Source organism: Cyclopterus lumpus, chromosome 1 (assembly GCF_009769545.1).
Source record: "Cyclopterus lumpus isolate fCycLum1 chromosome 1, fCycLum1.pri, whole genome shotgun sequence".
Classification (NCBI taxonomy): domain Eukaryota; kingdom Metazoa; phylum Chordata; class Actinopteri; order Perciformes; family Cyclopteridae; genus Cyclopterus; species Cyclopterus lumpus.
This window is the reverse complement of record NC_046966.1, coordinates 3,059,630-3,084,014: the sequence shown is the minus strand read 5'-3', so window position 1 is coordinate 3,084,014 and position 24,385 is coordinate 3,059,630. Positions and strand designations below refer to the sequence as shown.

General features: G+C 43.9%; 3 protein-coding genes across 3 annotated transcripts in view; 1 reads left to right on the top strand and 2 right to left on the bottom strand.

Moving 5' to 3' along the window:
• Window positions 1–28: 28 nt before the first annotated feature.
• wu:fc21g02 lies at window positions 29–15,079 on the top strand. Its single transcript, XM_034542543.1, has 13 exons — window positions 29–184; window positions 3,367–3,412; window positions 3,882–4,029; window positions 4,158–4,215; window positions 7,061–7,142; window positions 8,096–8,211; window positions 8,364–8,532; window positions 9,341–9,471; window positions 9,823–9,906; window positions 10,096–10,164; window positions 10,315–10,623; window positions 10,986–11,114; window positions 12,874–15,079. The coding sequence occupies exons 2-13, from the start codon at window positions 3,367–3,369 to the stop codon at window positions 12,976–12,978; spliced, it is 1,446 nt and encodes a 481-aa protein (XP_034398434.1). The 5' UTR covers window positions 29–184; the 3' UTR covers window positions 12,979–15,079.
• Window positions 15,080–16,732: 1,653 nt separating this feature from the next.
• tmem109 (transmembrane protein 109) lies at window positions 16,733–20,560 on the bottom strand. The gene is made up of 3 exons (XM_034542622.1): window positions 20,164–20,560; window positions 18,709–18,811; window positions 16,733–17,440 (listed from the first exon to the last, which is right to left on the bottom strand). The coding sequence occupies exons 1-3, from the start codon at window positions 20,365–20,367 to the stop codon at window positions 17,061–17,063; spliced, it is 687 nt and encodes a 228-aa protein (XP_034398513.1). The 5' UTR covers window positions 20,368–20,560; the 3' UTR covers window positions 16,733–17,060.
• A 1,155-nt stretch (window positions 20,561–21,715) lies between these two features.
• Window positions 21,716–24,385, bottom strand: part of tmem176 (transmembrane protein 176) — a 9,300-nt gene continuing 6,630 nt past the window's right edge. The window contains exons 6-7 of the mRNA XM_034542652.1: window positions 23,567–23,683; window positions 21,716–23,207 (exon numbers count right to left, since the gene is read on the bottom strand). Coding sequence (XP_034398543.1) covers window positions 23,148–23,207; window positions 23,567–23,683 — 177 coding nt within the window. The 3' untranslated portion in view covers window positions 21,716–23,147. The remainder of the gene's footprint in view (window positions 23,208–23,566; window positions 23,684–24,385) is intronic.

Genomic DNA, 24,385 nt, shown 5'->3' with positions numbered 1-24,385 from the left:
GCCACGGCGTTTCTCGCCGTGATTTGCCACAGATTTTATTTCCGACAGTCTCCTGAAGGCAACACGTCTTCGCCTCTCATCTGCGCTCTCTGGGCTAACAGGTTTGGTCGCGTGCAGCGGCGCCTCCCTGACATACCGACCCTATTAATGCGCGGAGAGCTCTGAAGAAGACCGGACGGAGAAGGTGAGTGATACCGGGGGATTGGGAGAGCTGCGGCGGGGTTATTAAACGAGAGGGTGCGGCTCAATTCGACAGAGAAAGAGACCTCGCAACCCGGTGTGAGTCGCATGAAAACACGGGCGCCTGTTTGGCTGTTACTGCGGTGTGTTTGGTGAAAACTGCTCTGCTCGCGAGACATTCACCGAAAAGTTGAACTGTGTCGGGGGGGGGGGGGGGGGGGGGGTTTAAAATAGAAATGAAGCAGCCCGGGTGTTTTTGTGTGATGCTTGTTGTGCATTTATTTTATTATTTTCTGTCGTGACGACATATCTGCGCTCCTCAACAGGAGCTTTGAATCAAAAGACGGCTAAGTTTAGTCGAATGTGATCTGAGCTCGGTTTAAAAGGCGCGTGAAGTCCTTTTCTCTCTGCGGCGCGCGCTCGGTGGGAGGACCGTTTTTTGTGTGTGTTTTTTTTCTTCTTTTTTCCGGTGCACGCGGGCCACACCTCTTCGCTCTATTCATCCCAGGAATTCAGTCAAATACACCATCATTATTATATATATATATATATATATATATATATATATATATATACAATAATGATATATACATATATGTGTATATATGTATATATATATATATATTATATTTTGACATTGCAGACGCGACAGTTAAAGGGGGCGAACGAAAGGCAGCCGAATGTCCTCCGTGCTTTTGTTGCGTGCGCGTCTGTCGGACATGCAGTGAGGCCTCGCAGGGAGGGGACGGCGAAGCACGCCTCTGCTCAGGGCTGTGGCCTGTGAGACTTTCAGGTGCTGTCTGGAACAAACTGTACTGGCTGGCTGGGGAGATGGGCAGAGCTGCACACATGATTTACATTGAGCCTCTTGAGCCGGAGGTGATGGACGGGTTGGTCCCAACAACACTAGAAATCAATCTGTAATTCTTACCCTTTGAATCATGAGCTGTTTTTCAAATCCGACAATATGTCAACATGCCATATTACACGTGATGTGCACGTTGTCAAAGAAACCTCCAGTAATATTCATTATGATGATGCTGCATGCATGACTATTGAGTCATGTAACGTTTAGTGGAATATAAATATTGAATGGATCCGTCGAACGTTAAACTACACTTTAAAACAGTCATATCATGTGACACAAATCATACCCCCCAGGACACTAGTTAATAAGTGTGATTTGTTTGTTAGTTTATTATGACTGTATGCACAAAACAATTGCAATTGTTGATCACCATTTATTCCAGCCTATCGTTCACCTGTTCATATAGTATCTTTATTATTTAATTTCAGGCTACAATTTATTCTGAATCTGAATCCGATGTTCTTTTACAGCGCATCGTAGTTTAAGGAATATTACTGGTGCCCCTTTTATTTTTGCTAAATTAGGATCCGGCAGTCCTCAGAATAGAAAGGCAGCTGCAGACAGGTGCAGAGTGAGTGAGCGCTCACGGCCAGACTGGACTAATGAGAAGGACCAGTCCTCTTTCTAATATCTGCGAGCCCGTTAAAGAACTCACCGCATGCCGTGTGATTGAGTAACACTCAGTAGCAACAGTTCAAAAGAAACAAACTATAAATGTGAGCCTTTGGTAGTTGTGGTAATCATTGCTGTGACATTAATACTCTCAGTGATCCACTGTGCATTAAAAAGTGAACTGTTCCTGCAGAAACTCAGAACCTGATGCAGAATGAAAGTAAGTGTTGAACGTGGGAGTATTGCGTTATTGCAGCGCCAAACATTTTGGTTTTGCTCCTGAAAGTCAAATACAACATAAGCAGCTGTATTCATGATTCAATAGGACAAAAATCAATAGTCACCATTATATTTATGTATCTGTATGTTTGAAATTATCCCATTTAGACACCAGAGCTTTGCCAGTTATCTAGAAAGACAACAGAGGAACACAGACTAATTCTGCCTACTGCACTGGATGAATTAAACCATTTCCTTCAAAAAGAAAATATGAAATACCTTCATTAATGAAATGAAATGAATGGAGCCGAAATGAATAGATGAGGAGTTCAAGGTCTTTTGAGGCTGTGCCTCCACGGGTTTCCCCGTCACATCTCTGGAGGGTGGCGTGTGAATGTCTGACCACGGTGGTTTATCGGCCACCTGTCGGGAGTAGAGGTGGAGCGATCTGAGAGATTACGCCGCAAAATGGATTTTCACTCTTCTATTTAGTCAGAATACAATGTGAAAAAAAATAACCTAATACTTGGACTTACATTTTAGACTAAAGACTAATCCACAGCAAGTTTTGACGATATAATATTTTGAAATGTTACAAAACTAGGAAGCATTTAGTATGCGCACAAAAGAAAATATTTTCTAAAGGCGCAGTTGGACACTGTTTTCCGACTGCACACAGGCAATGGAGGAGCTGCACACAGCTGCAAAACATTAAAACATCAGCTTCCAGGGAGATCTTGGAAAACAGCTATAAAACCTTGAGATAACTGTGAGCTACATTGATTTCCTGTAACCAAACTGAAAACAGAGTACAGTATGAGAATGTGTTTACATACTATAAACATAAGTATGTATTGGGGCAGGTCCTTGGGGCACTGTGACATTCTTACATACTGGGCTGACGATGTGTGTCACTCGGGTGGCGCTAAGCAACGTTACTAACAGCATGGCCGGCTTCGGTCAGAAACACACAGTGGCTGGCACCACACATTGCGATTGTAAAGCGGCAACAACAACAACCGCATAGGAATCGAGGAAGTGGATCTGATGATTGATCGTGGAGGCAAAGGCCTCACCACCTTCTTTTTACTTTGACTTATTCAGCCTCAATGTCTAAATCTCAATCATGTTTTTAAGAGGATATCCGATAATATCTTTGGTGATCCCCTGAGTTGTCCTTCAAGGGGCTGGTCAAATCTGCAACATTTGGGATGAACCGCCTATAGTAACCCGCTAGCCCCAAAAACCGCCTCACCTCTTTTTTAGTCTTGGGTCGCGGGCAGGCTGCGATAGCGGCAGTCTTGTGGGCTGACTTTAGCATATTGCTATCATCCCGAACAGGCCCTCGGTGTTAGGGCCCAGGCGCCACTTGAATTGGTTGTGTTAAAGTGAACACAGATTAGAGCCTCTGTCAATAGGGATGCCTTTATGGGGTTAGTCTACTAGTGATTAGCCTCGATGTAATCTCCTCTGTGTCTTGTCTGCAGATGATGTGGAGCGTTGGGATCCTGCTGGCCACTGCTCTCAGTGTGGGTGAGTATCATCTCATTTCTCTAACATCTCCAATTAGCAGTCGGTTCAGCAGGACACGAGCAACGAGGGCACGTAGTTAATGTGTATGATATGTGGGACAAATTTTGTGGAAAAATGAACACTTAAAAATAAAAGTTTACTAGATTATGGGTCAATAAATGTGGTGAACACACGTGTCTCACTCGTTTCCTTGTTCTCTCACTCGTAGCTCTGCTGTTGGCTTTTGTCTCTGTCTTACTGGAGAGCATTTATGCTTTTGTTCCTTTACAGTTTCTGTGTGCACTTCACAATAGTTGTGTAGAACTAAATAAGCATGAATAAGAAAAAAGGTTTTGTGTCCATCGTCCTCCTCAAAGCCTCAGACTGTGACTTGCAGCCTAAGACACAAAGCTTCGAGATAATGTCACGGATGTTGTATGTTTTCTTTAGTTTCACGTGTTTCTTTTTTCCAAACGATGTTTGGTTTCAGAGTCCTATATTGTCCATGACATCCAGGAGCGTTTGTCCCACGGTCGGCAGCTGAAGATCTACCTGCCGAAGAGTGCGCAGAAGCTGGAGTTCACACCAGCTGATGATCCTAGCAAGACCTTTATGTACTGGGAGAACAGCAGAATCAGGTCAGAAAAGAACAGGGCCGCCCCCCGTGCTCTGGTTGAGGACATGATGGTCATGGAGGGAAGCTGTGAGGTTGATTCCAGTGCTGGTGCGATTGATTTCCATGACGCTGTTTCTTTCTGTCCTATAGGATGAGCAAAGGCAGGGTGTCGGGTACAGGCAGCGACCGACGCTGGTACATTGACAAGGTAACCAAAGTATATTTGTTTAAAGTCTGAATTAATGCATACATCTGAAGTCACTTCCCCTCGAAGCGTTGTCTTTAACTAGCATAGTTTCTACTTTCTTTTTCTACTTGTATACACTTTGTCCTTTTGATTATTGAGGCGGCGGTGGCTCAGGTCCGCCACTGATTGGAAGATCGTTTGGTCACCGGATCAAACGCCATACTGCATCTGAAATGGCTGTCTAGGGTCTTCAGTCTCGGCTTATGTTATCCTCTCTTATCTTGAACAGTGAGTCGGATTGTGGGTGATTTATTGGCAGTAATGGTATCTAATATTCAAATAGATTTTTTAAAATTAGTAAATATTAACCTGTAATAACCAAGAAAAGTTGTATTTTCGTTACCCTAGAACAGACCTGGACATTTTACGGCGTGAGGTCAATAAGAAATTCTAAATAAATAAGTAAGTGCACGCCATTAATGCAATACAACGGCACTGCTTATATTTTGAACGCAAGTTTCTTTTTATTTTTGCGCGGGTAGGAGCGTTCATTACGCCGACTCACCGACCGGAGCACCTCCAAAATGTCCACTTACGGTAAAAAACGAAAGGTTGATTCAGAATGTCGAGTTTTTAACAAGACATGGACTTCTAAGTGTCTGTTTACTGAAGTCAAGCTGTGTGCCCAGTGTGTGGAGAACAGGTCGCTGTGTTAAAGGAGGACAATTTGAATCGGCACTACGGGACAAAACATGCACACACCAAAAAAAACACAGCCCAGTTACTCGTCTTTGTACGCGGGATAACGAAGGACTTTAGATCTCGGAGGAGTTGGCAGCGATGCGGTCAATTAAAGGGACGACGACAGGGAGTGATTTGTTCATGCAGGTAAATACATGTAAGCTGGAACTGACATGGGACAAACTGACAGGTGTTACAACTGATCCAAAATCAGACCGGGAAAAATGTGAAGACTTCTGAAGCGAATGCAGGATAAAGTGACTGAAATGAACTCTGACCAGAAACTGCTCTTATTTCATTGTATCATCAGTAGGTGTTGCGTAAGTCAGTGCTAAAATTAACCATGTTATTGATGTTCATCAGGGCAAGAGCATTGCATCACAGACAGTTTGTTGCACTTTTGGAGGAGTATGAGACTGAGCATCGTGACATAGACTACCACACAGCTGTCGCATGGCTCAGCCTGGGCAACATGCTTCACAGAGTATGAGACTGAGCATCGTGACACAGACTACCACACAGCTGTCACATGGCTCAGCCTGGGCAACATGCTTCACAGAGTATGAGACTGAGCATCGTGACATAGACTACCACACAGCTGTCACATGGCTCAGCCTGGGCAACATGCTTCACAGAGTATGAGACTGAGCATCGTGACACAGACTACCACACAGCTGTCACATGGCTCAGCCTGGGCAACATGCTTCACAGAGTATGAGACTGAGCATCGTGACATAGACTACCACACAGCTGTCACATGGCTCAGCCTGGGCAACATGCTTCACAGAGTATGAGACTGAGCATCGTGACACAGACTACCACACAGCTGTCACATGGTTCAGCCTGGGCAACATGCTTCACAGAGTATGAGACTGAGCATCGTGACATAGACTACCACACAGCTGTCACATGGCTCAGCCTGGGCAACATGCTTCACAGAGTATGAGACTGAGCATCGTGACACAGACTACCACACAGCTGTCACATGGCTCAGCCTGGGCAACATGCTTCACAGAGTATGAGACTGAGCATCGTGACATAGACTACCACACAGCTGTCACATGGCTCAGCCTGGGCAACATGCTTCACAGAGTATGAGACTGAGCATCGTGACACAGACTACCACACAGCTGTCACATGGCTCAGCCTGGGCAACATGCTTCACAGAGTATGAGACTGAGCATCGTGACATAGACTACCACACAGCTGTCACATGGCTCAGCCTGGGCAACATGCTTCACAGAGTATGAGACTGAGCATCGTGACATAGACTACCACACAGCTGTCACATGGCTCAGCCTGGGCAAAGTGCTTCACAGAGTATGAGAGCAGAGATTCAAGAGTTCTGTGAGAAGAAAGGGAAACACATCCCAGAGCTCTCAGATGCAGACTGTATGGCACATTTGGGATTTGCTGTTGCCAACACTGAAGGAAGCCACACCCTCAGCTGATGACCGCCGCAGGCACCCCTCCATGTTAGGAGCACTGCATGGAGAGTTTACAAGGAGATTTCAAGACTTAAAATACACATGTTTTCTTCTCCCTTTACCTGCAGTGTGGATAACACACCCGGCGATGTTCAGCTTGAACTCATTGACCTGCAGTCTGATTCACAAAGTAAACCAATATGAGCAGAATTAAGTTCAGCCTATTAGTTCGGCCCTCCACAACGGTCCCAATTTCTCATGTGGCCCCTTGGGAAAATGAATTGCCCACCCCTGCCCTAGAATGAGCCGTTTTTATCTAGAGAGGGAGCGGCTCCTCTTCACAAAGGCCGCCATGGTGCACCGCTATTATTCTACTGGAGCTCAGAAGGGACAAACGCATACACTGTCCCTAGCGAGTTGCTACCGAAGGCCACGTTCTTTTAGTGAGCACGGAGATGTGTCCTGGGCCGCACTGAAAGACATTCCTACTAAGGAAGTACGTACTCATTAGCACCCCAACGTTGTTGTGTTAAAGTGCGACAATAGGCAACAATAAGAAGAATGAAAACAAAATGGGTTCTTGTGGATGAAGGTCACACAAAACAAGCTGCCTATCAGCTGTCAAGAGTAAAACACCTGCTTCATGTGTACCAGAGATTCTAGTGTGTTGATGTACTCTGTTTATGTCTTTGTGTCAGGTGACCTATGAGGACCAGGGGACGTACACCCAGAAAGACTACTGGAATAAAGAGATCTCTGCCGTCAGAGTAGCCGTCACACGTAAGTTAGCGAAGCGTTATTTGAGCTTTTGGTTGCTGTAACTTTAACCCGGCTTCAAAGTGACCGGAAGTATACAATTGTCTAAATACCACACCAAGATTAGTGTAAGGAGGCCGTATCGATAAAACCCTGAGTGAATTCCTTTGAGCAAGGGTGTGTTTCATCAAAGTTCACGTATTCAGCGTTTCATTTGTAGTTAGAGGGTTATTTCTTCCTTCAGAATTATTGCTTGCGTACCTTGTTTAGGTTGACAGAGCATATGTTATATTTAATTATCTCAAATTATTTCTTTCGGCACATCAAAACATTCTTCTTTTATTTATTTTTTTTAGAACAGCCACCTTATTTCACCACCTCATAACAACTTTCCCTCATTACGTCATCACAAGAAAAAAGTGGGGATGAGGGTGACATCATGTACTACAAAGACCTCCTCTGTCTCTCAAAGCTGAGCCCATTTTAAGCTCACTAGAATTAACAACAAAGCACGTGACTCTCACATCCTCAGACAATGATACCTGGATGGCCTCATCAGCAGTTACCCGTAGCTCTTAAATACACATCTTAGACATTCCCTTTTGGTGGTATGAGCACCCCCAAGGACGTTTCATTCACATCTATTGTATCTGGGTGGAGGCAGACATCTCTGGCACAAACACCTAAACAGCCGGGGAAAGAAAACTAAGCCTCCTGGTTTGATACCACCAGATGTCAGGGAGAAGATTGGATTCGGCATTATGTAAATATTAAAAGATAATTGTGCTGCTTAGGTGATATTCTTTTGGCCAACGGTTCTTTCCTCAAAGTTGTAATTATTAACGATTACGACTCCTTAGCTAGTGATTCTCAAGTTCCCCAATCAGCTCAGTTGCCATCTGCTCCAAACACAACTCCACATATTCTGACTTTCTTTCTCGAAATGTGTTTCTTTATTCTTCTCCTCTCCGTTCCAGCCAGACACAACTATGCCAAGTGTGTAGCAGGAGAAAATCTTTACGTCCAGCTGGAGGGCATTGACCTGAGCGACGCTACCCTCTTCTTCTCTGGGGAGTTTGGCAATGTTACACTGGTGAGATGGATGGATGGATTGACTGACTGACTGATGGATGGATCCTTCTCCCATTTTTTTTTAAAATGGTTTCTGAGCTGGCAAGAAATGAGTTGTGATTCAGATGGAAATACCTGTGGAGTGATGACCTGACAGCAGTTTGTGTCCCTCAGGTGCACGATGGTGCTCGGTTGTCCCAGGACCTGCCCAATTATTGGGACCGTGTTCAGACCCACTCCATGAAAATCGAGATCAGGAATGTGAACTTCAGCGATGTGGGACATTACACCCTGAAAGACCGGAAAGACCGGGTGGTGTCTGTCACCAGGATGGACCTGAGAGGTGGGTCCCCATATACTGTAAATGATCAAAATAAGCTCTAATTAGCTCAGGTGCCGAGGCTTCCCTCGTCCTTTACCTGAAGCGGGCTTATATGACAGACGGGCCATTATTCAGCTCTTAACAAAGCTTTCATTGTGAAACATTGACAGGACCGTCTTGTGGAAGACTTGCTCAGTGTAGCTATTGCTCAATCTGTTTCTACTGTCCGTATATTCACGGAACAACTGTTGCTGATATGATTATTAGGCGAACTATTCAAATTATAGATGCAAAAAAAGCTGCATTAAAAAAATGTCAACACAAGTTCTTGATACCTGCAGCTTCATGCCATTTCTTTACCAAAAAAGTGGTATTTATGGATTATTTTTTTTTCTCGTTTTTTTACTGTGTTTTTTCTTTGTTGCAAAACGGGTGTGAGTAACGGAAAGAGAACGTCGAGGTTGTTAGCTGGAGGTTTAACTGGCAACCCATTGCCGGTACCATAAATAGCATCAAGGTTGCTGAAGTGAGACGAGAATAGCCAGAATGGCAAACTGTCAATGAAAGCAGCGGGAGGTTTCTGAAGTGGGAGGAGAACAGCCAAATGACCGGCGGCGGGGTCGTCGACTTGTGGGGGGTAAATGGCAGAATATGTACCTTCACACACAGGAAGAGGAGAGTGGGTGAGATCTAGAAGAAATGGAGAGACGATCAGACCATTATTTTTGTTGTGTTGTCTTTACTCAATACTCATGGATAACAAGAATGACCTAATCACACACACACACGCAATCCAACACAATGTACGGCCTTTTTCCCTCCTCTGCAGACCATCTTGACGACTCTGAAGGAAACCCTCTCTTGGCTCTGCTCTTGCTGCTGGGCATCCCTGCTGGGATCTGCTGCTGCTGTCGGAAGAAGATTTTCAAGAAGAAAGCCGCCGCTGGTGCAACATTCCAGGTACTAATGGTTGTCACAAGTGTTCTATATCTATATATATATATGTATATATATGTATGTATATATGTATATGTATGTATGTATATATATATATATGTATGTGTATATATATACATATATGTATGTTTGTATATATACAGACATACTCACTTCAGCATGTATGTATAGATTCCAGAATCTCAAATGTGAGGATTTTCTGCTTTCTTTTTACTGTTATTTAATCAAAGAAAATGTTCAACAAATAATCATCTCTCTCTCTCTCTCTCTTTCTTTCTTTCTTTCTTTCTTTCTTTCTTTCTTTCTTTCTTTATTTCTTTCTTTCTTTCTTTCTTTCTTTCTTTCTGGCTCCAGTCCTCCCCAGATGTAGTCCATCCTCCTCCCAGTGGTCCTTTCGGACCGTCTCCTCCTTACAACGCTCCTGGACAACCAGGAGTGGTGAGATTACACTACACTTACACTTTTGTTATGTTTTCATGAATGTTCTTACTTACCCCTTTTTTCAATTCAACTCAACTTTATTAGTGTATGAAGGCTTTGAGTGGGTTGTGTTTGTTAGTTGTGTTAATTATTCAATGTATAACTTGTGTAATGCTGATCTCTGTGTGTATGTGTATTCTTATTTAGGGTCCCTCATTCCATCCTCCCCCTGCAACCGGCGGCCCAGGACAGTGGAACGGCCCCCCGCCCTCCCCGGTTAGTATCACACTAAGCGTGGATACATTGATCAAACCCGCTTAAAGTTCTCTTTACAGCTCATTCATGGCACATTTTTCCAGATTCCCTGTTTCCCTGCTTCCTCCCTCACTATTTAACAATCTCACTCCTGATTGTCTCTGTCTGCAGGGTTATAACCCAGGCTACACCCCCCAGAACCCAGGCTACACACCCCAGAACCCAGGCTACACCCCCCAGAACCCAGGCTACACCCCCCAGAACCCAGCCTACACCCCCCAGAACCCAGGCTACACCCCCCAGAACCCAGCCTACACACCCCAGAACCCAGCCTACCCTCCCCAAAACCCAGCCTACACACCACAGAACCCAAACCCAGCCTACCCTCCTGGCGGTCCAGCCATGATCCCCCCAGCCCAGCCTCCACAATGGAACGGTCCACCGGCAGACTACTACCCCGCCGGGCCTGGAGCTCCAATGGTACGGACCCGTCTCTTTGAATGAAGTCCAAAAGGGAATGCTGCTCATTCCACTATTTTACCTTTGTTTGAACATTTGGCGTTTACCAACTTCAAGTTCTGAAACATAAAGTTTGTAATATTAGAATCTGTTATTTTCAGCTGGATCAAGTTGTACAGGAATCAGATGTGCAAATAAGATAAAACGTGTGTGTGTGTGTGTGTGTGTGTGTGTGTGTGTGTGTGTGTGTGTGTGTGTGTGTGTGTGTGTGTGTGTGTGTGTGTGTGTGTGTGTGTGTGTGTGTGTGTGTGTGTGTGTGTGTGTGTGTGTGTGTGTGTGTGTGTGTGTGTGTGTGTGTGTGTGTGTGTGTGTGTGCTGCATAGGGCTATGGTGCAGCTCCAGTCATGTACAGCTCGGCACCACCAGCAGCTGCCAGTGAACCTGTTCTAGAGGTTAAGATGGGGAGTATGGTTTCCTCACCTGCCGACCCACTGCTGACTACCACACAACAGGTACACACACACACACACACACACTGTAAGAGAGAGACAGTGAAATAAGAGTCTCCCAGCTTCATGGTGGAGTACTGCTGGGACCTCGGCTGAAAGGAGGTGAGTGAAGAGGACGTAAAGCTCGCCATTTGTTACAACTGACACTTTGAAAATAAGAAATAAATTCAAAAACATTTGGAATATCTAACACTCTCAGACACTTAATTACATTGTAATGTATTCCCATCATGCCGCTCAGAGTCGTCACCGCGACAGCCCGGGGTCATCCGTCTAGCACAGCCCTAACCCTATAGCTAACTTTACGGTGGTTTACATTGACTTAGGTTGTGATGCGACCCTAATGAGGATACGCGGTATTGAAAATGGATGGATGGATGGATGTCCTGAATCTTTTCAATTGTGTGTCAATATGCAAAACACACTTAACAACGTAACAGGAAAAGCTAAATAGACAGGTCAGACTTTTAAAATAAATTACCTGAGATAATTACTATCGCCAACAACAGGGAAGCTATGCGGGTTCAGCTGTAGCGTCCGTAGCAACCAACGTAGCAACCAACGTAGCAACCAACGTAGCGAAAACAATCTGTGCAACGATGATAACTAACCAACTCAAAATCACAGGCCACACTGTATACTGATCATGAGAAGAAAATGCACATCCCACTAGAAATGAATAAAATGATAGGATTAGAGTGGGATATTATTTTTTTGTCATAAAAACATGGGGTACTTATAATATAATATTTCACCAAATGGAATTAGCTGCAGTGTTTTCCAGGTTGGATGTGAAAGATTAAGAACAAGGCTTTCAAATGAGTTCTAATTTAATTTATGTTTTGGGTTTATTAATAGGCTGTTAACTTGAATAAGGTTATTTTGTATAACTCCTCTTCTGGTTACTTTTGATTCCATTAGCTTTAGTGTCCGTGGGGATAACTGCTCTAATGGCAGACTGCAACTCTGCTTCCTGGTCTGAAAAAGTCCAACACTGTCTTTGCATATGTTCCCACAGACTCCAAATGAGCTCTGAATGGTGAAATCGGTCCTAATTACCCAGCAGCTACAGAGTGGGGGAGGGAAAGCAACACCACAGTCCAACCAGAACGGGCTCTGCACTCTGCAATCTGCAATGCTAGCAGTAGATGACATATTAATAATTAGAACAACGTACCTTATATGATGATTATTGGGCTATCTGCAAAGCTAACAGTAGATGTCATTAATAATTACATTCCGTATATGAGGATTATTGTAAAATGTTGCGACGGCGTGTGGAAACAATCGCTAACACCTGGATATGTTGTCAACTTGTCGGGTGCTACGTCATTTAAATAGTCTTTCAGACTTATTTCAGCATCCTGTTTCCGTTTAGTTTATCTATTTACTGAAACATGATAAGAGTGCTCTGCATGCACAGATACGAAGCTGCGCCCTTCCAACACTACATCGGGCCATAATATACAAGGAGTAGCGGTGCAACGGATCATAGGACTCACAGATCGGATCAGCACTAAAAAAGAGCCCTGATCATGTTTTCATTTATTTGGATTTATTCAAGTTTATCACCAACACTACATTTGACTAGATTACATGTGAACACATCACAACGTTATAATGTACCTCACCCGTACGGATCGACAATTGTGTCTGTTACACCACGAACACGATCAATAATGAGGGGGAACAAAGGCTTTGTCACATGTGATGATAAATGTGGTTCATAAACATAAACATGCATTTTATTTCCACCCCTCAGGCTGAAGCTGCGTCCCCTCCTGGCCCCCCTCCCTCCACCACCATTCTCAGCTCCTCTAATGATGCCTATGAGTTCAAGATCGATGGAGAAAAAAACTTCTTATAGGGATGCTGACCCCTGACCCCTGACCCCCCCCCCCCCACCCCCACCCCCAACCAACCCTTAACGTGATGCTCCCGGATACAGGTGGAAACAATGGACAGCATTTGGACGGATGGCATTCTTTGTCTCCTCTTCTCTTGATTACTATTTAATCCCCTAACTGACTCAAGATCAAGCATGATTATTTTAGCAGCACTTACTTATTTGGGGATCACATGTCCAGAGTTGGGGATCAAATGTCCAGAGGTGAGGAGAGAAAGACATCTTGAAGTGTTAGCATGTGAATTAGAAATGTAATATCAGCATCTGATGAGTCAACAGGCTCAGTTAACCAACAGATTAGGAGACGTCGTCATGGCACAATGATTGTTGTTTCTATCAACATTTTCCCACCCATTCCAATCTTCCTCTTTTGATTTTGATTAGTCAGGAAAGCCGAGCAGTCCAGAAAGAGTCTTGAGATTTACTCTACAGGTCTGATTCAAGGAACAACAAAGGGAAACAGACCACATAGCCCCTTATTCCTGGTCTGGTCTCACTAGATCAGAAGCCCTCTGAACACAAAGGACACGCAGCAGCACCACCGACTCAACACCATGACTTGAGTTCTGCTCCACAGTCCTTGGTCCAGGCGGTTTTGTTGCTGTATATCTCAGGTTGCCTTATTTTCCAATGTAATGTCTCTGGAGCAATTTGTGTGTTGCTAATGTGTTGAATTAGACGGGCCAGGCTCTGTGCCATCCTGTCGGCCACCGGCTCCAGTGAAGAGGGATTTTGGTTCTCATATAAACCTGGTGGTCATGGAAGGATCCATCCTCAACCTGCCGATCTCCCCTCCTCCCACTCTGTGTGCTGTGCTCCTGTACAGGACTGCACACGGTAGAACGCGCATGACATCGTCATTAGTTGCCTTTTGACTTCCACATTAACCGTGACCTGGAATCATGACAACTTATTTTTTGTAGACAGATAATACAGAGCACGCCTCCATGGAGATGTTGTGCTTCAATGGTGCATTTTCCCAACTGACAAATAGTAAACATGGGGCATTTGAGGTCCAGGGCCCGGGGGCCAACTACCTGGATCCCGAGTCTGATTTGGCACTACAGTTGGGTTCACCTGGGCCGGCTGTTAAAGCAGAACTCTTAACTCATGACATCAGAGAATACTACTTATGAGAAGAGCACGATACAACAGCTACCTCATTTTTGAATTCTATGCCTCTACTTAGGTCAACACTCTTGAGTTTACGTGTCAAACTGAAATCCCATTAAACCCGTTGAATCCTCCGAAGGTAATAATTACATTCGACGTCTGTCTGTGCTGAATGACAACAACTAAACCGTGAGACCAGAAGGAGCTCTTTGACTGTGGCCTCCTGCCTCCTTTACAAAAGAAAACATCATATCACTCATCCACGGCCATTCAATCACCAAACAGGAAGTAGCGGCGGTCACGTGGAGCGAGCCTGCAGTGTGGGTCCCTCCTGAAATCCACCAGAGACCAGAAACCCTCCTCCCTCTAGAATGTCCCCTAAAACCACTAACAGGCACTCATTGCACTGCGAGTAGCGTCACTAATGCCTTTGCAGTATAGTAATCTTTAACTTTATTCTTCTGGATTTGACTAGATTCACTTCTAAATACTGGAATTAGTTGCTGTCCCTCATGGAATCTGGTTTTCTGGAGTCACATATTAAACTGGGACAAACGAGTTCTGAGCCCGTCTGCTTTTTATTGGTTTAACCTTAGTGTCCTATATCTGATGTTCCTCACGCATAGCAATGTTGAGATTGTGATACATGTTGAATATGTGATTCATGTATTTTTTATTTTTCTTTGTAAATGTAACCAATGATATTCACTAAGTGTATCTTTTGTTGGTGGTTATGGATTTTAATGCAGTTGGAGGCCACTTTTGGTGTTCTTGGGTCCCTCCAGTTCCATCCACCTACCATACCTCTCCTTTTATACCTGAAATGATATAGTAGACATACTTTATTTGGATGTGTAACCATTTTGTCATACTGCGCATGGATATGAATTTCTTTCATTTCAAACAAAAGAATTCAACATTAAAATAATTATTTGAGGAGACAGTCTGAGAGAAAATCTGCAAGCGTATGACTACTTGATAAAGGGACGATTTGCCACCTTCTACGTAGATGTCCAATCAGTGCTGATGGGAAATGTAGTCCAGGGAAGAAATAAACATGTGACCACATGTACCAGCATACAACCTAAACCTAAACCTAAAGATACAACCGCACACGCTGAGGCCCAAGGGGGGTGCGGGGGGGTATGGGGGGGGTGAGCTGATTGCAGGGCAACATGAAATAAAGTCACAATCTAGGTGACAACGTTCACAGAGTTAGATGTGAAAATATGTCGGCTTTACACCCCCCTCCTCCTCCAACTCTCACATTTTCAACTACTCATGCAAGGTCGACCGCCATCTGGAGGCCGGAGCGGATAAACTGCATGAAGACATAAGACACAACAATATTTGTCAACCACATGTTGTGGAAGTCCCAGATATAGTGAACCCAAACACCATCCTGAAGCACCAGGGAATTTCTACCCAAAATAAACTCAATGACTCATTTATTAGTAAAGGGACAAAGTCTGAATTCGTGCTGTCGGGGCTGACCACGCGGCCCGAGTTGGTGGAAGTTTGTGAAATAGTCACAAAATACAATCTATTGGACGTGTCCAGGGAAACCAATCGCCTCGGTCTTTTCTTTTGACTCAGCACGAGATTTAATGCCAATGGGAAGTTATTGTTGGTGGTGACACGAATTAAATGCATATCATCCACGTGACTAAGCAACACAACAACGACTCCCAGGGGGCGAGGGGGTCCAACAAGCCTCAACCTAAGATCTAATAATGGGATTAACTATAATTAATTCTACTTGAATTGTTGTGAGATACAATTGAGTTTTTTTTTACATATGTATATATTTGTTTCCTTTTTCTCCTTTTCCCTTCTACTCTATATATATATATATATATATATATATATATATATATATATATATATATATATATGGGTATTTGTGTATTAATATATCCCGTATTACTACCTCAGGTTGCAGCCTTTGTCCAAAATCAAACAGTATACGACTGCAAACTAGAAAGTTGTAAAACATGAAGACGAGAAAACCGGGTTAGAACCCGTCAACCTGTGAAGTGTGGCCCTTCCATCGGAACATGATTGACAGCTCTACATATCCATCTCAGAAAATGCTCAAATGTCAAAGTTATGATACGCCCAGAACAGTCTTCTATAGAAGAGTGTTAGTGTTAGCTGGTGGAAACACACAGCACACGCTCCAGCAGCATGACTACGCACCCCAATAGCTCACTCATGTATACCATCATAACCATAATAATACCATCATAACCGTCACACTGGTCAGTGAGCAACATTTAAGGCACAGAGAGCATTTAAAACGTAAAGATTAGAAATGATGGGTGAAGAATGTCAGACTGCTCATGGACAAGGCCGAATGTCAGTGAACTCACTTTACTCTTAGAATGGGCGGAGCCTCCCAGATCCAATCAGAGCCTGGATCTGACCTCATGACCTGAGACTCATTACAATTTTATTTTTGCATCTCTCACTGGACTGTAAATGCCATCGCTATTATCACAAGTTAAAATAGTTGGAAAAAAACATGCCGATTGGCCTTCTTTCCAAGAGCGTGACGGCCATCTCCTCGTCTCACTTTCAAAAACAAAGCAGAGACAAATACTTCCCAAAGCGTTTCTTTAATAATTCAACGTGAAGACGGTCAGAACATTGGACGGAGAAGCTGTTTGTCCTTCGCACCTCGGCACACTCTTAGGAACAAATTGCCCTTTTTAAAAAAGGAAGAAACTCAAATCACTGATTCCGGGAATGACTCAGTAATCACGTTGTGTCGGTAATAAAATCGCCAGCCGCGGATTACTTTTCAAACTCGTTCTAACAAAACATACACAATGTAGAAATGTTTCTGAAGTGAAGATCCAGAAGCCCTGAAAGGTCGCCCGGTTCAGGGGGGGAAGACGACAGAGGAGCGGTCCACTTCCGCCCCTCCGTCACTCCTCCGTCCTCCTCCTCCGCCTCCTCTCCATCTCCCTCAGCCGCGTCTCCAGCGTCTTCACCTGCTCCTCCAGGTGAGCCGTTTTGTCGGACGCGCCGGAGCTCCTCGGACTCCCAACGCCGAGCAGCACGCATGCGCACACCAGCGCCGCCAGCCGGACCGCCACGGTGTCCGTGCCCACGCTGCGGTCGCTCAGGATGAGGCCGAAACACGCCAGAGCCACGCCCACTTTGAGCAGCCACAGGGCCCGCCTCAGAGCGGAGGCGACCAATCCGAAGACGAAGGAGATCAGCCAGTAGCCAACGAGAGCCGCGACGACCCACTGGGCGACAAAGACCAGCCCCTCTGGGGTCACCTGGCTGATGGGGAACCCAGCTGTGGCAAACAGGAAGACCAGGAGGAGGGTTTAGTGAGAGTGTCTCATAACGTCAGCTTCTGTTTCAAATCATTACGAAGACGACAACTTCCATTCATTTCAATGAGTCAGTCGGCTGCTGAACTCAACCCACGTCCTTCATATTTAAAAAGGTTCTCGTGAGTAAACACCTTCATTATTTCAGATGACCTCGGACACCTTTGAGACCCACAAACCAGACCTCCACATGACAGCGTTGCATTATTCCATTTTATGTCGAGACAATAAACAATAATGTAGAACTGTACCTTATCTTATATTTGCGCATGACTTTCTTGACTAAGTGTTTGGTTTATGAAAATGACAAAGCTGTGCCGAGGTATATAGAAGTAGGCTGGACAATTTCCCTGAGATCTTTTTTTAAATGACTGCTGGTCAAAAACATAAAGAAATTAATTTTTTAACACAAGATTAAAAAGGAAAAATGTGTTTTATTGTGTTTAAAAAAAGATTTAAACAATGATTGAGTGATCCATTGTCAATATGGTTGGTGACTCCTCTTCTGTCAATCAACTAATCGAGCGATCATTTTAGCTCTTCGATAATACGCAATCCTAAATAATAATTCAACGGGTCCTTTGGTCTGCTGAACTTCATGGTTATTACATCTTACTTGTTTTTCGGGTTTCAAATCTTCAAATCCCGTGAACACGACTCGGAGCTGAAGCAGGAAGTTGGTTTGTGATTTTATTGTTGATTGATTCTTCTAAATAAGTTAACCTGCTTCTGTTTCTCTTAAGTCTGATCAGCTGACTCTTTGAGTGAGATAAAATAAGAGGACAGTGCACACGAACAAACAACAGACAAAAGTAGAACAGCCGGATCAGAAACAAGTATAACAAACATATCATCACAATAGTAAAGGCATAATAAATAAGTTTTAAAAATATATATACAAAAATGTGATATAATCGGACTGACCGGTTGATATGTGCAATATTAACAACCGGTGGTTGTTACAGGTGGATACATTGGATTGATATCCCACATGAACGAATAAATTAATGAGGAATTGTACGTTTTTGGTCCGGAGAAACTGGAATTATCATTTACGGCTGAAGACTTTGTGTCATCATCATCATCATCATCATCATCATCATCATCAGCCTGCAGCGTTACGGGGAAATAATCAGAAGGTTGGAGCGTCTTTGTGATGATCAGTAAACACACGGTGTGTGTGTGTGTGTGTGTGTGTGTGTGTGTGTGTGTGTGTGTGTCTGATGCTCACCTTGGAATCCAGCAGCCTGCAGGAAGTGTGAGACGTACTGCAAGAGCACGTTCAGGCCCGCGGACACACTTCCTGCCACGGCACCGAGCACCTGGGAGAAAGCCTGCAGGAGAGCAGGCGGAGACACTGAGGTGAGCACAGCGAGTCGGAGGGATCATAGTCACAGATCGGATCGTGGGTCAGTCACGCCGCCGATATTAACTGATGATCCATATTAATAGATACAGATGACTTTGTTGTTTGATTATAGCAGCTGGTCTACAAGGATCAGACTATGATTTTGCCATCGACCCAAAAAAGTAATTTCAACCGATCAGAAGTCTGTAAAACATCAAAAGTTCTAAATATTATCTTTTTACTTTGTTCCAGTAATTTATAGTGTTTTCTTCATATAAACACACCATTCAAATGGACATAGCTTAATGTAGTTTTATGGATTACAACAAATGTTGTAATTACTAGTTTTAAATCATGTATACTATGCTGAGTGTTTAGTGTAAACAGATCATAATTCATCTCAACTATCTATTTATGTTTCTTACCAACACGACATTTTACGAGATTACGCATCATAACGTTATCGTTTACCTTCGCACCAATTCTCCTTTCACTGAGCAGAGCCTGAACGCCTCATAATGTAATCGAACAGTTTAAACAGCGATTGGTTGTTTACAATGTAACATTATCAGAGATCAGAGACTGGAATATTGGAGGATAAAAAGTAACACTTTATTTCACACTGTGATGGTTAACGTGATCATGTATAATAAATTTGGGGGGGGGGGGGGGACACGGATCGACAGGGGCCCGTGACAACAACAACAACAACGACACACTTTAGGGCAGTGGGGTCGGCCTGCTTTGTCAAACCAACAACAACAATGGATCCAGGATGCCACCCTTCAGGCGGCTCCCTCTTCCTGACGTCACGTTGCATCAGACAAGATGCAACGTTCCCCCGGTGTGATCTTTGCAGCCCACGTGTCACCGTGTTGGCAGTCCACGTGTCACCAGTCCACGTCGGAGTCATCGGTGTGGGAATAAAGCGCGTGGATGGAGAAGGTGGACAGGAGTTTCCACTTTCTTTCTTTCTTTGTTTTCCCCTCCACCGTTAAGAGTTATCAGCCACTCAAATGTCCACAACATTTCATTTATATTATAGTTGCATGTCTCTCTCTCTTATGAAAGCCCATTTCCGCCACTGTGAGGGAACAATTAGGATCCTGTAAATCGCATCTCATAATTATGATTTACAGGATCTTAATTGTTTTCCTCACAGTGGCGAAAATATGCTTTTATACTATGTATTTAGTGCCAGGATATATATACATAAACATGTATGTCCCCTTTGTCAGACATGAAAATATACGCAAATCCATATGTTGCATATTAGCCTCCTCCGGGAATGGAATCGGTCAAAAGAGTGCAACAGTTTCCGGCTTCCGCCTCTCTCACCTTCTGCACCGACAGCACCGTCTGCTCCCCGGCCAGCCTGCCCAGGTAAGTCCTCCCCTCGCCGGCCAGCTCAGCCAGGGTCTCCCGGAGCTCCTGGAGCATGCCGGAGCGACCCTCGGACACGTTCTCCCCCGACACGGACAGCAGCAGGGCGCTCAGCACGCACAGCCCGCGGAGGGCTCTCTGGTTCGGATGGCCGGACATACTGAGCGCGTGTGGCCGACCAAAAGAAAAAGAAGAAAACAACTAAACAAAGTTATGAGCGATACATGAAAAAAAGTTACTCCATCTACAGGTAAACAGTGACGGGAAGGCTGGACAGGATGTGGAGAAAAAAGAAGAAAAAAAAATGTCTGCCACCCACTGGGCTGAGTGTGCTACACGTTTCCATGACGGCCTCCCCTTCTCTATGGAAGTCTCTATGTTTTATGAAATGAGTCATACAGTCAAACATCTCTAATATTTCCGTGCAGACTTGTACTTTCGGTCATATCTCTGAGAGAGAGAGAGATTTATATAGATATATGTGTATATATATATATTCAATTCAGTTTATTTTGTATAACCCAATATCACAAATTACAAATTTGCCTCAGAGGGCTTTACAATCTGTACACATACACATCCCTGACCTTTGACCTCACAAACCTTTCAAAGGGAAACAAGTGAAGAAACCTTCTGTAGAGCAACAGAGGAGGATCCCTCTCCCTGGATGGACAGAAGCAATAGATGTCATGTGTACATAATGAACAGCATTTACAAAGTTACATAAACACATTACATGAATATGACAATGTATGAATGGACCTCCAATCCATGAAACAGAAGGAGGTATGTATATATATATATATATATATATATATATATATATATATATATACACACACACACACACACATTCATATATATACTGTGGCATCACAAGGGGACAGGTAGTGGAGGGGCGCTACAGAGTGGCCACCAGTGCAAAAACTACATCTCCCAGCCTGCCTCACCGCTCACCCAGCTGCAGCTGCTTAAGGCACCTGATTGAGGCAGGGCTGGGAGACTTAAGGGAGAGCACCTGGGAAGGAGAAAGGAGAGCGGAAGGTGAACCCACGAGCACCTGGAAGAGGACAACAAGGGAGAGGACCTCGTAGCCTGGATTCACCAGGATTGAGTTTTTGTTTGGTTAATTAACCGCTTTCTCCTCCGGGATGTTTTGTGTTATCTAACTGGACCTTTTTTTTGATACTTTGTTGTTTTTGGATGTTACCTTGCTGGTGGGATGGGAAATAAACCTGGACTTTTGTTAAATACCCTCGGACGTGCCTGTGTTCATCTCTCTCTTTGCACCGCCCCAGGCTAGCCTGTCCTAGCGACAGCCCGTGACACTACAATACACACATATCTATATTTATATATATTCCTGTTTTATCCCAACAAATGTCTTACATACTTCTGTCACACACACACATTTCCCAAAATGTGTCTCACTGGACTACAGGCTTAATTCATATATATATATATATATATATATATATATATATATATATATATATATACCATTTTATTTGTGTACAATTAACAAAAATATATCAATGAGTTAGTACAAAATTAGGGAATATGCATTTTTTAACACTGTTAACAATCTAGAAAAATAAAATCAGTCCTTATGATCATGTATACTATGTAAAATACACACATCTGTTCCAACAGCTGGGACACCGAGCAGCCTCGCTGGTGAAGCGTGAAGTCAGGTGACCTCCTCAAATGCAATGAGGTCTCTTCCTCACCGGCAAAGAGTTGTTTGCTTCCTCGCATGCAAAGTGTTTATTAAAAAAAATTCCACAGATTCCGGACCGGATGGAGGTCTGGACCCTGTATTTGGTTTATCCAGCATACTAACATTGCCAAGTGTGAACATTAATTCTTGACGATGGGAAAAACCCCATCTCAAAAGTCCACTTCCTCCCTATTTCAGGTTCAATCTTATCTCGCAGTCCTCATCAGGGGATTGAGCTAATTGAGCTAAACTACTGAGCTTCCATGTCAACCTGAACAAACACCATAAACTAAAAAAGAAAAGTTAGAAAGCGAACCTAGGGATTGCTTTTTTTCTTTTTTCTCTCTCCAATTGAATGGCGCTATATCCAATGTACGTCGGCTGTTTATTGAGCTCGCTGGCTTGATGGTAAACACTGTATATTCCCTCCAAAGAGGCAGGTTTCCTACAGTCTATGTGAGGTAGCATCACACGCTATGTAGCAGAGAAGCTCTGGCCCGGCTCTCATGTGACCTTCACACCAGAAACACCTCCTGAAAAGGTTAAATACTCCTGAATCGGACCTTTTGAACAATTCAGGTGTGTAAGCTGAAATCACTTCGGTCAGCGTTTAATGTACCTACCGCTCACGTGGCGACACAGGTGAGCTACAAGGAAGGAGGACAGACATGCAATCGACCCGGGCGCCGAGTGACCCCCGTGGCCACAGAAACGTCCTCTACTTCCTGCACACTTGGCTGCGCTTCGCATCCTTTACCGCCCCCGAAGGTTTTCTACCATTGTCAGGATCCATTTTCACATCGCACGGCCGTACTGACGTCCTGTGACGGCTTTACCGCAAGGTGGGAAACTCTCTCTCTTGTCGGTTCACGTGTCAGAAATACATTGTTCCATCCTTTAAAGCGTTTGTAAATGTGTCATATTTGAACCACTACGCAAGTGTTTTAGAGGTATTATTACTTCCATTACAATTCATTTGACTACAACTCTGTTAGTAAGTGTACAAATAATCTAATAATCGTCTCCTGGCGGACATTCATAAGCACACGAAGAAAGCAAATACTCCTCAGCTGGTGGCATTTCAGGTGGCGTTGTGGATAAGCCATACAAGTGGGAAGACAACATCAATACACATACAACAGGGGATCAGTGTCCTTTGGGGAAGAGGTCTCGATGGGAGGTGATCCAGCCCCTCAAAGGCTCGCGGTCCAGGGGTTGATCAGTTCAGGTCGGGGGGTGTGATTGACGTGGGGGTCGATGCAGCAGCTTCAGTGAAGTACTGTGAAACGCAGACGGAAAGAGTCGTTATTCATGCTAGCGCCCCCTCTCTTCCTGACAGCAGAACGCAGCCTTGTCAAATGACTTCATCACTGTGTTAAGAAACGTGCGATGCAAATAAAAGTTGGTATTGTTCAGCAAAACCTCGCGTACGGTACTTATTCAAATGAGATCACTTTTTAATTGGATGGCGAAGACTCTGATGTTCACACCATCTCGAGACACTAAATTACAAACCACCAAAAACTGTTGTTGTCCCTTCAATGTTCTTTTCAGTTTGACCTTGTAATCATATCTTAATTCCTTTACGTGTACATAGATCAAGTCTTTGATAATTCAGAGGAAAGGTTGGAGTCTTACAGCGTACTGTCCGAAGCTGTGTCTCTGCCTGAAGAGAAGGAAGCAGAGAACAGCAGAGATGGCGGTCTGGGCCAGCGTGAAGAGGAGGAGGGACGACTTCACCCCTCTGCTCAGCGTCTGTCAGAGAGCACACACACACACACACACACACACACTTTTGTTTTGGTCATAGCAACACACACACAACGCTTTCACGACTGCAGGCCCATTCCATCAGGCTGTCAGAGAGGACTGTTATTGATTCATAACTTTTTTGCCAATTCAGCAATTGTCTGTCCCAGGACGGTTCATGTCATGACTCTCATAGATGATGTCATCCTGGCTCCGCCCACTCAGACCGTCCTGCACCTGCACCAGACCAGGGGCCGCTTTAATACTTAAGTGCACTTACTAACTCTACTAAAAACCCCTGGACAAGCATATTATCCTTCTTTAACATGAGTTATTCTATAAGCACAAAATCGTCACCATACCCTGATGATTATTCTTCTTTAACAAGAGTTATTCTATAAACACAATATCTTCACCATACCCTGATGATTATTCTTCTTTAACATGAGTTATTCTATAAATACAATATCTTCACCATACCCTCATGATTATTCTTCTTTAACAAGAGTTATTCTATAAACACAATATCTTCACCATACCCTGATGATTATTCTTCTTTAACATGAGTTATTCTATAAACACAATATCTTCACCATACCCTCATGATTATTTTTCTTTAACATGAGTTATTCTTTAAACAAAATATTCTTCCCATAACTTCATGATTATCCTTGAAAATCCTTTCTTCATTTGCCAGGGTTATTTTTC